At 47.5% G+C, this 13,361-nt stretch overlaps 1 protein-coding gene across 3 annotated transcripts in view; it reads right to left on the bottom strand.

The window, feature by feature from the left end:
* LOC140410602 (protein LYRIC-like) overlaps nt 1–13,361 on the bottom strand; it is a 154,448-nt gene that overhangs the window by 72,688 nt on the left and 68,399 nt on the right. For 2 of the 3 annotated variants that reach the window (XM_072498890.1, XM_072498889.1), the window contains exon 4: nt 11,235–11,435. In XM_072498890.1, coding sequence (XP_072354991.1) covers nt 11,235–11,435 — 201 coding nt within the window. The remainder of the gene's footprint in view (nt 1–11,234; nt 11,436–13,361) is intronic. The other variant, XM_072498891.1, reaches the window with a different exon arrangement.

Below are 13,361 nucleotides of genomic sequence, written 5' to 3'. Positions count from 1 at the left end.
AGGTGAATGAAGAGGTCTGTTCCAGAAACACATATATAGACAAATTCAAAGATGCCAAACAATGCGAGCATTAGCAGGTGATTAAATCTTTACAGATCCAGAGATGGGATCTGTAAATCTCTGGATTTGTAAAGATTTAATCACCTGCTAATGCTCGCATTCCTAGCATTGTTTGGCATCTTTGAATTTGTCTATATATGTGTTTCTGGAACAGACCTCTTCATTCACCTGAGGAAGGAGCAGCGCTCCGAAAGCTAGTGACATCGAAACAAACCTGTTGGACTTTAACCTGGTGTTGTAAGACTTCGTACTGTGCTCACCCCAGTCCAACGCCGGCATCTCCACATCACAGTACAGGCAGATTCACATGGAGAATGCCATTGGTTAGCAGTGACTTAGCATTTCCATTTATTAAGGTGGATCACAAGCTGACTACATATTTTGAAACTTGGTTCAATTTAATTTTATTATTTAAATAAACTGGATCACAAATAAGTTAACGCTGCCCAACTAATAGTCTCCACAGTCGTCCTTGTACACCTCGCTGAAAATGCTGAAGTGAAATATATAACTCCGGGGCAAGCGAGAAAAATCTCCTGCAGGAATGAGTTTGGTTCTGAAATTAATCATTAAGAAGAGGTCAATACTTTTCCCCAGAGGCCTAATGGTAGTAATAATAATAATCTTTATTGTCACAAGTAGGCTTACATTAACACTGCAATGAAGTTACTGTGAAAAGCCCCTAGTCGCCACATTCCTGCTGGGAAAAGTCTGTTTGGGAAAATTCAGCATTTGGGAAAACTACCTAACAGCACATCTTTCGGGACTTGTGGGAGGAGACTGGAGCACCCGGAGGATACCCACGCAGACACGGGGAGAACGTGCAGACTGCATAGATAGTGACCCAAGTCGGGAATCAAATCTGGGACGGAATCGGTAGTGTTTGAGTTGGTGCTAGTGTTATCTGAGTGTTTACAATAAAAAAATAGAAAATTCCGCAAATCAACAACGTATGAAAGAGGAAGGCAGACTACGCTTTGTGTAGAATTCTGCATGACAAAGGTTCACCCATTCAATCTGAACTGATAAGTATACATCATAGCTGATGAATAATCTCAGCCAAAAGGTCTTTTTCTTTCAGATACTGACAGACTTGCTGTACCTCTCCTATATTTCCTTTATTTCAGATTCCTGCTATCTAATTTTAAATAAAAGTATTTACCCTGACAGTAATGTTTGACTTTGTGCTATCTATTGATAGATCCTTTTGTGGCTATTTTATACTAATCCAGCACTCAAAGAAAGCATGCTGATGGACGGAACGGCGGCGCAGTGGTTAACACTGCAGCCTCACGCCGCTGAGGACCTGGGTTCGATCCCAGCACTGGGTCACTACTGTCCTTGTGGAGTTTGCACATTCTTCCCATGTCTGCATGGGCCTCACCCCCACAATCCAAAGATGTGCAGGGAAGGTGGATTGGCCACACTAAATTGCCCCTTAATTTGAAAAATAAAAAAAAGAGAAAACATGCTCACTCCCAGCTCTGGCATTTTCCTTTGCTTTTGTTTATATCAAACTGTTGACCTCTAGATGTAACTGTTTGTGGAACAGTGCAAACACTGCATGTATTAGAAGATTCTATTTCAAACAGTCGCAATCCAGATCAGAATACAGGACATGACAACCGTAGCTATTTATTACAATATCATCAGCCAACTTAGTCTCAGTTATAGGATTTCATCTCCGCTTCTAGTCTAACATGACAGACTCCAAAATACCCGGATCAATCTGAAAAATATCCAAAACAATTTATTTCTCAAGCATGGCTTTTGTTTTTAATCCAAAAAACTTTCTAAAGGTGTTTGACACTTCTAACGATGTAATAACTTAATTGAATCTCATACTAAAATGTGTGCCCATCGCATCGAATTCCAACCTATTACTTTCTAGCTAGGGACTCTCATTCCAAAAGTGTATTCAGGTTATATTTCGGTAGCCAAAAAACAATTTTTGATTATGAGGAAGGAATGTTTCATTTTGCTTCCGGTTGCGCTGTAGTAATGATAGTAGTTGTGTCCTACAAGGTTATTTCAGGCAAACAGATGTTTATGAAGCTACAGGGCTGAACTCTGGTTCTGCAGTATGCCTGTCTTGCCATCAGAAACATATCTTACAGCAAAACTGAGGCCTTCATTTACCAGACTCCCATTTATGTCATACCTTCAATGCAGAAGAACATCTCAAAAGTGTTTTCAGAATCAAAATGGATGTAGGATGAGACAAGCACAGATACACTTTATGGAAAGTCAGGAAGGTGAGTTTTAAGAAAGGCCTTAACGGTTCATAAGGAGGTGGAGAGGTAGAAAGGGATGGTGGCAAACTCCAAAGCATGCAGGAGGGACAGATGAAAGGCCACATAGTGGGGCATACACTGGTAAACTGCACAGAAACCGGGGATGCAGAGTTCAGTGGTGGGCAAAGATTAGGGATTGTAGTGCTGGAGGACGTTGCAGAGATAGAGAGGAGCATCACCAGGAAGGGATTTTAAAACATGCACGTTCATTTAAAATTTAAGGCACTGGGGGTGTAGCAGCCAATGTAGGTCAGCAAGGACATTAGAGGTGAGCTAGGAGGACTCGTGGTAGCACAGAGATTAGCACTGTTGCTTCACAGCGCCAGGGTCCCAGGTTCGATCCCCGGCTTGGGTCACTGTCTGTGGGACCTGTGGGAGGAAACCGGAGCACCCGGAGGAAACTCACGCAGACACGGGGAGGACGTGCAGACTCCGCACAGACAGTGACCCAAGCCGGGAATCGAACCTGGGACCCTGCCGCTGTGAAGCAACAGTGCTAACCACTGTGCTACTGTGCCGCCCTGACAACATCTTGGATTTAAATAGGTTCAATCTGAGATGGTGACTTTAGGAGGGGAGATAGAATCACTGGTAATTCTGGCAAGGGTACAGAACGTAAGAAATAGGAGCAGGAGAGACCATCTGGCCGCTCGAGCCTGCTCCATCATTCAATATGATCATGGATCACCTTTAGCCTCAACTCTACTTTTCCATCTGCTTCCCATAGCCTTCAATTTCCTGAGAGACCAACATTCCACCTATCAAAGCCTTGAAAACACTCTACAATGGAACATTCACATAGTCTCCTAGGTACAGAACTTGAGGTAGAAATGAAGACAATTTGTCTTCAGTGTTTCCACTGTTCAGCTGGAAATAAATTTTAGCTGTGAAAATTTTAAATGAACATGCACCTTGTAAATTTTGTATATTATTAAAAGATATAGGGGGAAAAGAAAGATGAGATTGCTGCCTTGATGCTGAACCAACATATGGCAGGGCGGCACAGTAGCACAGTGGTTAGCACTGTTGTTTCTGGTATACTGGTGCGTCGCGCCACTGCCAGCAGCGGGATTCTCCCTCCTGTCAGACGGCCAACGGGATTTCCCATTTGGGCGGCCCCACGCTGTTGATAAATCCCCGGGCATGGGTGCACTACCAGTGTAACCGAGAATCCAGACAGCAGAGAATCCAGCTCAGGCTCTTTTCACTCGAAAAAGCCCGCAGACACCAAAAATACATTCCCACACCACCACCACAACGCAGCAAAAGGAACAAATGCCAAATAGCAGCTATTCCAGCGGACGTGTGGAAACCGAGAATGGAAAAAGCCTGGACAAACAAATCACCGAGCCAGCGGACTCACGAGGCGGCGAAACTCAGGCCTTGTCAGAGAGAGAAGGACTGGCCTGCTGCGCATGGAGCCCCCCCCCCCCCCCCCCCCCTCCTCTCCCACCAGGGGATGGGTGGAGGATGTTTCCCTCAAGTGAATTGAGAGAGAAGTCGGATATCCAAGCTCTGGTGAAGGGTGCAGTTGCTGAAGCTCTGGCGACCATGCAGGCGGCCCTAGACAAAGCAGAGAGGTGACTGGAAGCCCAGAGAAAATGATCAAAAAGCTGGAAAAAGCTGCAACAGACCAGGGCGACTGAATTGTTACCCAGGAGAAGGAGGTGGCAAAGCTGGTCGTGACGCAGGGGAATTTGAAGACCAGGAGAACTAAGGTGTCAAAACCTACGAATTGTGGGCCTACCGGAGGAGATCGAAGGTAGGAACCCTGCTGATTATGGTGTGCAAATGCTGGGAAACCTGGTGGGTATTGACAGCTTCCTCAGGCCACCAGAAATCGACAAAGCACACAGGTTGCTTCGCCCAAAGCCAGGGAACAACCGAGGGCGATAATCGCCACAATGCACCTGTCCCAGGACCGGGAACAAATCCTGCAGTGAGCGAGACAAACCATAAACTGCAACTGGGAAAGCCACCGGATTCGGATTTATCAGGACACTGGAGCTGACCTGACCAAGCACCAGGTAGAATTTAATAGGTCGGAGGCCACGCTGTACAAAAACGGTGTAAAGTTTGGGATGCTGTACCCAGCCACGCTCTGGGTCACGTTCCATAGCAGGGTGCATTTCTTCATGGCCCCTGCTGATGCGGACAAGTTTGTCTCGGAGAACGGACTAGAGAAGCGGCAGCAGGGGCAGCGATGAGGAGTCCACAGGAAGAGACTCTTAGATGTTTACTTTCTACTTTCTGAACTGCCAACTGTGAACCACCACCACATCAACCACTTTGCGAGGGATTGTACTGGCCCGTTCTGGGAACAAAAGAGGAAAGAGAGGAAGGTAGGAAAGAGTGCAGCAAAGCGTAGACGAAAGTGAGGGGAATGGCGGACAAGAAGCTTAGGGAACAGGTGACGGGAGGATGCACAACTAGCCCCAGGAGGGGGCCACCTCACTCGCGGGGTAGCTAGCACCGGGAAGCGTGCAGAAGAGAGGCCACAGCGCATCTCCCGCAAGGGGGAAAGTGCCTGGCAGGGGGCAATAAGACAGGGGAGGGAGAAGAAAACCACAAGGGAAATACGGGTAAAGAAGGATTGAGGGCATTAGGCTGGCTATAACAGACCACACATGGCGACTTGGAACAAAATGGCACTGCAAGCAACCACTTTGGAAGCTCCCCGAACAAAGGGAAACCCCAGAGTGCAGTGGTTCACCCACATGGCTTCCTCACAGTTAGCTGCCATGTTGGGTGCCCCCTGGACAAAGGGAAACCCCGGAGTGCAAGGGCCCGGTCTCATGAGGAGAACAGTGCCCGCGGTCATCTTGGACGGCCCCCTAACAAAGGGAAATCCCAGAGTGCAGGGCCGTGTCCACCAGGTAAGTATGGTTGATCCCGCAGGAGCGCGGGGACAAAAAACCCCCATCAGAATAGTCACCTGGAACGTCAGGGGACTTAACGGCCCAGTGAAAAGATCCAGAGTCATCGTTCATCTGAAAAGTATGAAAGACGACACATTCTTCCTCTAAGAGACATACCTGTGTGAGAAGGATCGACTGCAGGTAAGGAAGGGCTGGGTGGGACAGACCTACCATTCCTGTTAAATAAGAGTATGGCGTTCACGGCGATGAGGACGGTTATGGTGGACGGTACGTCATGGTCAGCAGTGTCCTGGACGGGGCACCGGTAGTCCTCGTTAACGTGTACGCTCCCAACTGGGACGACATGGAGTTTATAAAGAAGACCATAGCGGAAATCCCAGACATAGGCACACACCGATTGATCATGAGGGGAGACTTTAACTGTCTACAGGACCCATGGATGGTCAGGTCGAACCCCAAAATGGGAAAGACCTCCAACATGGCAAACAAACTTGGCACATTCATGGAGCAGATGGGGGCAGTGGACCCATGGCAGTTTGCCCACCCAGGGGAGAAGGAGATTTCCTTCTTCTTCCCAGCACACAATGTCTATTCACTGATGAACTTCTTTATAGTGGGGAAATAGGTGCTTCCAGGACTACTAAGAACGGAATATTCCACGATTGTAATCTCTGACTACGCTCCACATTATATGGATGTGAGGCTGGAGATGGGCCATGTGCAACACCCCCCCATGGAGCTTGGATTCAGCCCTCCTGGCCCCCAAGACTTTCTGCGAGAAAATACCACTGGCCATAGACGAGTATAAACTTTTTTTAAAAAAAGAGTACCCAATTATTTTTTTCCCCAATTAAGGGGCAATTTAGTGTGGCCAATGCACCTAACCTGCACACTTTTGGGTTGGGCGGGCAAGACCTGTGCAGGCACGGGGAGAATGTGCAAACTCCACACAGACAATAACCCGGGGCCGGGATCGAATCCGGGTCCTTAGCGCCGTAGGCAGCAGTGCTAACCACTGTGCCACCTTGACGCCCTTAAGGCGACAAAAAAACAGAATGGGGACGTCTCACCCTCCACATTCTGGGAGGCACTGAAGGCTGTGATCAGGGGTGAAATTAGTACTTATAAAGCATGAAGAGACAGGGAAGAGAGGGTGGCTAGGCAACAGCTAGTCAACTCCATACCAGAGGTAGACCGGCAATACTCCGAGGCTCCTCCCCTGGCGGAGAGGAAAAAGCTAGAGAGGAACCTTGACATGCTCTCCACAAGGAAAGCAGTGCACCAACTCTGCCAGGCACAGGGGACCCTGTACGAACACAAAGACAAAGGCAGCCACACGGGAATTAGCCCAGATTCGGGGCAGCAAAGGCTACTTAGTAGAGGAGTCAGATAAGGTCAACGAGGCATTCGAGACCTTCTAGCGGAAGCTGTACCTCCGAGCCCACAGCAGGGGACTTGAGGATGAAGCAGTTCCTCGGTGAATTGGACATGCCAGTCATGGGGAAGGATAGGAGACGGAGCCTGAAAGCACCACTAGAACTGGAAGAAATCATGGAGAGTATCATCGCCATGCAGGCGGGGAAGGCGCCGGGACCGGATGGTTTCCCGGCAGACTTCTACAAAAGATTTGCGACAGCACTGGCTCTGCCGCACCTATGGGAGACGTTCACAGATTCACGGGCGAGGGGCTAGCACAAGCCTCAATCTCGCTGATACCTCAAAAAAAGACAAACGCCCGACAGAATGCAGTTCCTACAGACCCATCTCGCTGCTAAACGCAGATACGAAAATACTGGCCAAGATCCTAGCCAAGAGGCTGGAGGACTGCCTACCAGAGGTGGTAGCAGAAGACCAGGCGGACTTTGACAAGGGTAAAAGCAAATTACTGCGGATGCTGGAATCTGAAACGAAAGAGAAAATGCTGGAAAATCTCAGCAGGTCTGGCAGCATCTGTAGAGAGAGAAAAGAGCTAACGTTTCGAGTCTGATGGCTCTTTGTCAAAGCTAACAGACAGAGAAAGTGGGAAATATTTATACTGTGGAGTGAGAATGAAAGATGAGTCATAGCCACAGAAACCCAGGGCAGCACGGTAGCACAAGTGGCTAGCACTGTGGCTTCACAGCGCCAGGGTCCCAGGTTCGATTCCCCACTGGGTCACTTTCTGTGCGGAGTCTGTGTGGGTTTCCTCCGGGTGCTCCGGTTTCCTCCCACAGTCCAAAGATGTGCAGATTAGGTGGATTGGCCATGATAAATTGCCCTTAGTGACCAAAAAGGTTAGAAGGGGTTATTGGGTTATGGGGATAGGGTGGAAGCGAGGGATTAAGTGGGTCGGTGCAGACTCGATGGGCCGAATGGCCTCCTTCTGCACTGTATGTTCTATGAAACGGGGTGCCAATAGCCATAGAAACCAAGGGAAAAGAGTGCTAATGGCAGTCCCCAGAGAAAACAAAAGGTGTGAGAGGCCAAACAGCAGAGAAACAGAGAGGCTAAACTGTGACAGATGGAGATGTGGGGGAAGGGGAAGGGGGAAGCAAAGAGGAGAAGGGGTAAGGAAAGATAGATAAGATTGGGGGCGGGGTTAATATATATTAAGAAAGACCAGAAAGAAAGAAATTGTAAGAGACAGTTGAAATGAAATCAAATGGGTCTAGATGGGGTAGAGCTAATCATCTGAAGTTGTTGAATTCGATGTTGAGACCGGAAGGCTTGCCTAATCGGAAGATGAGATGTTGTTCCTCCAGTTTGCGTTGAGCTTTGTCAAGGGGTAGACAGCTAACTTCGAACATCAGGCGCCTGCTGAATGTGATCATGACCCCATCCGGGAAGAGAACACCTGAGGTGATCGTCTCCCTGGATGCAGAAAAGGCCTTTGACAAAGTTGAATGGAAATACCTCCTCGAGGTACTGGAGCGGTTTGGGCTTGGAACAGGGTTCGCCTCCTGGGTGAAACTCCTATACAGCACTCCCACAGCGAGCGTACAAACAAATACCAGAAGCTCTAAATCCTTCCAGCTGCACAGAGACACAAGGCAGGGACGCCCATTTTTCCCGCTGTTGGTTGTCCTGGTGATCGAACCACTGGCAATTGCGCTTAAGGTGGCAAAGAACTGGAAGGAGATCCGGAGAGGAGACAGAGCATAAAGTCTCGCTCTATGCGGATGACCTGCTCCTCAACATCTCGGACCTGCGAAGCAGCATGGAAGGAATCATGGCGCCCTTGAGAGAGTTTGGAGCCTTCTCAGGCTACAAATGTAACCTGAGCAAAAGCCTGATCTTCCCGGGGACCCGCAAGGAGGAGGGGCTGAGTTGCCATTTAAAATTGCCCATCATAAATTCCGCTACCTGGGGATCCAAATCGCTCACGACTGGACAGGGATCCACAAGTGTAACCTGACCAGCCTGATGGAGAAAATTAAAAAGGACCTGCAAAGTTGGAACACACTCCCACTCTCCCTGCGAGAGTGCAGACGATCAAAGTAACGTACTGCCCAGGTTCCTCTTCCTTTTCAGATCAATCCCGATCTACATCCCCAAGGCCTTTTTCAATTCACGAGACAAACTGATTATGGTTTGTGTGGTGAGGGAAGAACCCAAGAATCCGAAAGGAAGTACTGCAGAGAACGAGATTCGGGGGGCCCAGCCCTCCCAAACCTACAATACTACCACTGAGTGGTAACTGCGGAGAGGGTAAAGGGATGGATAAAGGAGCCAGAAGCTGAGTGGGTGCTTGTGGAGGAGGGCGCCTGCAGAGGGGCCTCCCTCCGTGCCCCAGCCACGACGGCACTCCCATCTCCACCGAATAAATATTCAGTGAGCCCAGTGGTCGTAGCAACACTCCGGTCGTGGAACCAACCGCGACAGCATTTCGGGTTAATGAAAATGTCCGACAAGGCCCCCATCTGCAACAATCGCAGGTTCACACCTGCGACTGGGGACTTCAAAAGGTGGAGACAGGACGGAGGGACGCTGACAATCAGGGACTTCTACCGACAACAGATTGACAACGCTCAAGGATCTGAGAGAAGAATTCCAGCTGGCGGGGGGGGGGGGGGGGGGGGGGGGGAAAGCAAACTAAGGTACCTGCAGATCAAAAACCTCCTGCAAAGAGAAACAAAGACGTACCCAGAACCACCACGACTATCACTGCTAGAGGACCTGCTGGATGCGGACATCCTAGGGAAAGAGAACTGTGGCGACATGTATGGGCGACTGCTAAGGGGGGCTAACACCCAACTGGACGAGACGAGAGAGAAGTGGGAGGAAGACTTGGGGTTTGAAATAGGGTGGGGACTCTGGAGAGAAGTACTGCACAGGGCCAACTCCCCTGCCACATGTGCAAGGCCAAGCCTAATGCAGCTAAAAGTGGTACACGGAGCCCACTAAACCAGACCCGAATGAGGAGGACAAATGCGAACGGTGCCAAGGATAAGGGGAGGGGGAACAGGGGAAACAGCCAGAATCGAAAAACCACTGGGGAACAAAAAACAGGAAATGATAAACACCACTGTAAATAATGCAAGAAGAAGAACAATGATGCATGCATGTAAATAATAGAAACCAACCAATGTGTAAATATCTTTCTTTATCTTCTGTCGCCTAATGTTTGTCCACGCTTATTCTTGTATACCACAAAAAACTCAATAGAAACATTTTTCTTTAAAAACAATTTTTATTTGCTTTTCATTTACTTTCTACTACTGCAGCCCAGCTCATGAGGAGAAAACTCTTCCAGTAGGTAGTACCCAACACCCAAACTGGAAACCAAGAGTGAGTTTGTACATTATACTGCCACCTACCTCAAAAACCTCAAACATATCTACACCAACCAAGACTCGTTATCCCATTTTATGTTAAAATAGGAAGCTTCAAAAAAACTGGAGCCTTTTTTCGGCAGCTAGCTTGACAGCATTGTAGTACAATGTATAGGGAACTCTATAATTCCTTGGATTTATATTCCTGGTCTTAAGAATGTTATTACAGGTAAGAAAATAAGTAAAATGGAAGTCAATGGTCTTCTACAAAGGGAAAGCAAATCAGTCAACCTCGGAGGCGCCTATTGAACAAAATAAATCAGCAATTATGGCACTCCTTGAGCAGGTCATCTTCCCACTTTGGAAGCTGCAGAAGGAGTAAAAATAATTTAGAAAGGAAAGACGACATGGGCAGCTTGAAAACTAAAATACTATTAAGGGGTTGAGTTTCTGCGTGGGTTCTCCCAATCGTGGACGCTAACTTTGGCAGAAGATCCAGCAAAGATGCCGAGGTGCAGCCTAACCGGGAGATTACCGCTGAAATTTTAGAATAATAATCTTTATTAGTGGCACACGTAGGCTTACATTACACTGCAATGAAGTTACTGTGAAAATCCCCTAGTCGCCACACTCCGGCGCCTGTTCCGGTACACTGAGGGAGAATTCAGAATGTTCAATTCACCTAACAAGCACATCTTTCGGGACTGGTAGGAGGAAACCGGAGCACCAGGAGGAAACCCACGCAGACATGGTGAGTGTGCCGGGAATCGAACCCGAATCCCTGATGCTGTGAAGCAACAATGCTAACCACTATACTACTGTGTCGCCCACACTGTGCTCCTGTGCCAGCCCATATATTCAATAGTTAGATTAACAATTAACAGACTTGCAAAACGAAGCTTTCTGTAAACAATTTGTTAACAGTTAAATGTCTCGAACACCTGAAAAGATCACTGTCCATATGTTAACCAGCTCTGCAGATTTAAACATAAAAATTGAACTGGTTTTAAGAACAATTTGGGGAATTTTCAGAATGTTTTCAGGGCATTACGCTCCTTCACAAGCAGCAGCAGCATAATGATTTTGTGGCTGTTTAAATGCAAATTGGATTGAGATGTTAATCAGCAACCAAATGAACACTTTACTGCCATAACTGGAAAATAGCTGGGGAAAAGTGTCTAATGGCATCCTCCTTGGAGATGTGCTCCAATTGTTTTTTTGTCCATGTCTTTAAACTTCAAACTACATACCCAGCATAAAAAGGCATTTTCTGATACCTTCTTGATCATCTGAGCCCCTGTTGTCCTTAGGTGTCCTTGAAGTAGTCTTGCTTCCATCAGAATAAAGGGGAAAACTAGGATCAAAGAATCCTGGCATGTCACACTTCTTCTTTTGACGCTCTTTTCTCAACTGACGTTTTTCCCGATTGCTGATTTTCATAACCCAGTCCCCTGGAAAATAAAAAAAACGTACATTAATATAGCACTTTATAACGTTGAAACAGCTCAATGATTCACCACAGCAAATATTGATGTACAGTGAATATTGCAATGCTGGTTAAAAAAAAGATAGTTAAAAAGCCTACAAATATATAAACCAACTTGGATATGATGAATTTGATGCATATAAGTTTGCCATGTCAAGAGATTGGGGTCACGATTTAACAGAAATGTCGTGCGTGTTTAGCCGGGTATTTACCTCCTTACCAGCGATTGTAGGGGGTCATCTGTCATGTAGAAAGATCAGTGAGCATCATGAGGGAGCCCCCACGGCGGTATTGGCCAAACTCACAACACCTGCACTGTCTGCCTTTGGTGATGCCCAATCTCATCACCCCTGATTACCTGATTACCAGGACTACCTGACTGGCCCTAGCTCCCCAAACCTCACTTACCTTCTTTGAGCACGCATAGCCATCAATTAGCCCTCAATATGAAGGTGCAGCCCCAGCATAGACCACTTTTAGTCATGGCTGTGCTGCGTTTAGACTTTTTCACCTCAAAATTCAATTGTCAACACTACTGGTGCCTTTTCGCATCCAAAATGGCATCCATGCCACATGCTCACATTTCCAGTGCTGTCTTTAATCGTTGTTTCCATAGGCGCTGGGAGCATTTGCCAAAACAATGCACAGTAAGCAGATTGTGATGTCTGTCAGTGCATAAGGCTGATATGGTTTTAGTGTGGCATTTTCGACATCAACACCCCAACTTATGCCTTCGCAGATGGTGGAATTTAAACTCAATAAAATATCTGGAATAAAAAGGCTAATGATGACCATGAAACCACTTTCAATCGTCGTTAAAAACCCATGAGGTTTACTAATGTCCTTTAGGCAAGGAAAATGCCAGCCTTACCTGGTCTAGCCTACATGTAACTCCAGACCTACAGTAACATGGTTGACTGTTAAATGCCCTCCAAAATGGCCTAGCTACAAAGACAGGAAAAAGGGATGAAGCCGGAAGGACCTCTCGGCATTAACCCAGGCACCAGAAACGGCAAAGGTAAACCCAGCTCGGTGGACCCTGCAAGGCTTTCCTTACTAACATCTGGGGGCTTGTGCCAAAGTTGGAAAGCTGTCTCACAGACGAGTCAAGCACAACCTGACATAGTAATACTCACAGAATCATACCTTACAGACAATATCCCAGACACCCCAACACCATTCCTGGGCATGTCCTGTCTCACTGGCACAGTGGTATACAGTCGGGAAGGAGTTGACCTGGCAGTCTTCAACATCGAAGTCTCATGGCTTCAGGTTAAACATGGGCACATACCATCCACCATCAGCCAATGAATCATGTTGAACACCACTTGGAGGAAGTACTGAGGGTGGCAAGGGCACAGAATATACTCTAGGTGGGGCCTTTAATGTCCATCACCAAGAGTGGCTCGATAGTACCACCACAGACCGAGCTGGCCGGGTCCTAAAGGACATAGCTGCTAGACTGGGACTGCAGCAGGTGAACCAACAAGAGGGAAAAACATACTTGACCACATTCTCACCAACCTGCCTGCTGCAGGTGCACCTTTCCAAGACAGTCTAGGTAGAGGTGACCACTGCACAGTCCTTGTAGAGACAAAGTCCCTTCTTCTCATTGGGGATACTACCACCGTGCTGAATACGATCGGCATCAAACAGATCTAGCAACTCAAGACTGGGCATCCTTGAGACGCTGTGGGCCATGAGCAGCAGCAGAATTGTACTCAACCACAATCTGCAACCTCATGGCCTGGCATATTCCCCTCTCTACCATCAGCAGCAAGACAGGCAATCAACCTTGGTTCAATGAAGAGTGCAGGAGGGCATATCAGGAGCAACACTAAAAATGAGATGTCAATTTGGTGAAGCTACAACACAGGACTACTCGTGTGCC

Source organism: Scyliorhinus torazame, chromosome 4 (genome assembly GCF_047496885.1).
Source record: "Scyliorhinus torazame isolate Kashiwa2021f chromosome 4, sScyTor2.1, whole genome shotgun sequence".
Taxonomy (NCBI): Eukaryota; Metazoa; Chordata; class Chondrichthyes; order Carcharhiniformes; family Scyliorhinidae; genus Scyliorhinus; species Scyliorhinus torazame.
Note: the sequence above shows the minus strand (reverse complement) of the source record. Positions and strands in the feature narration are given on the sequence as shown.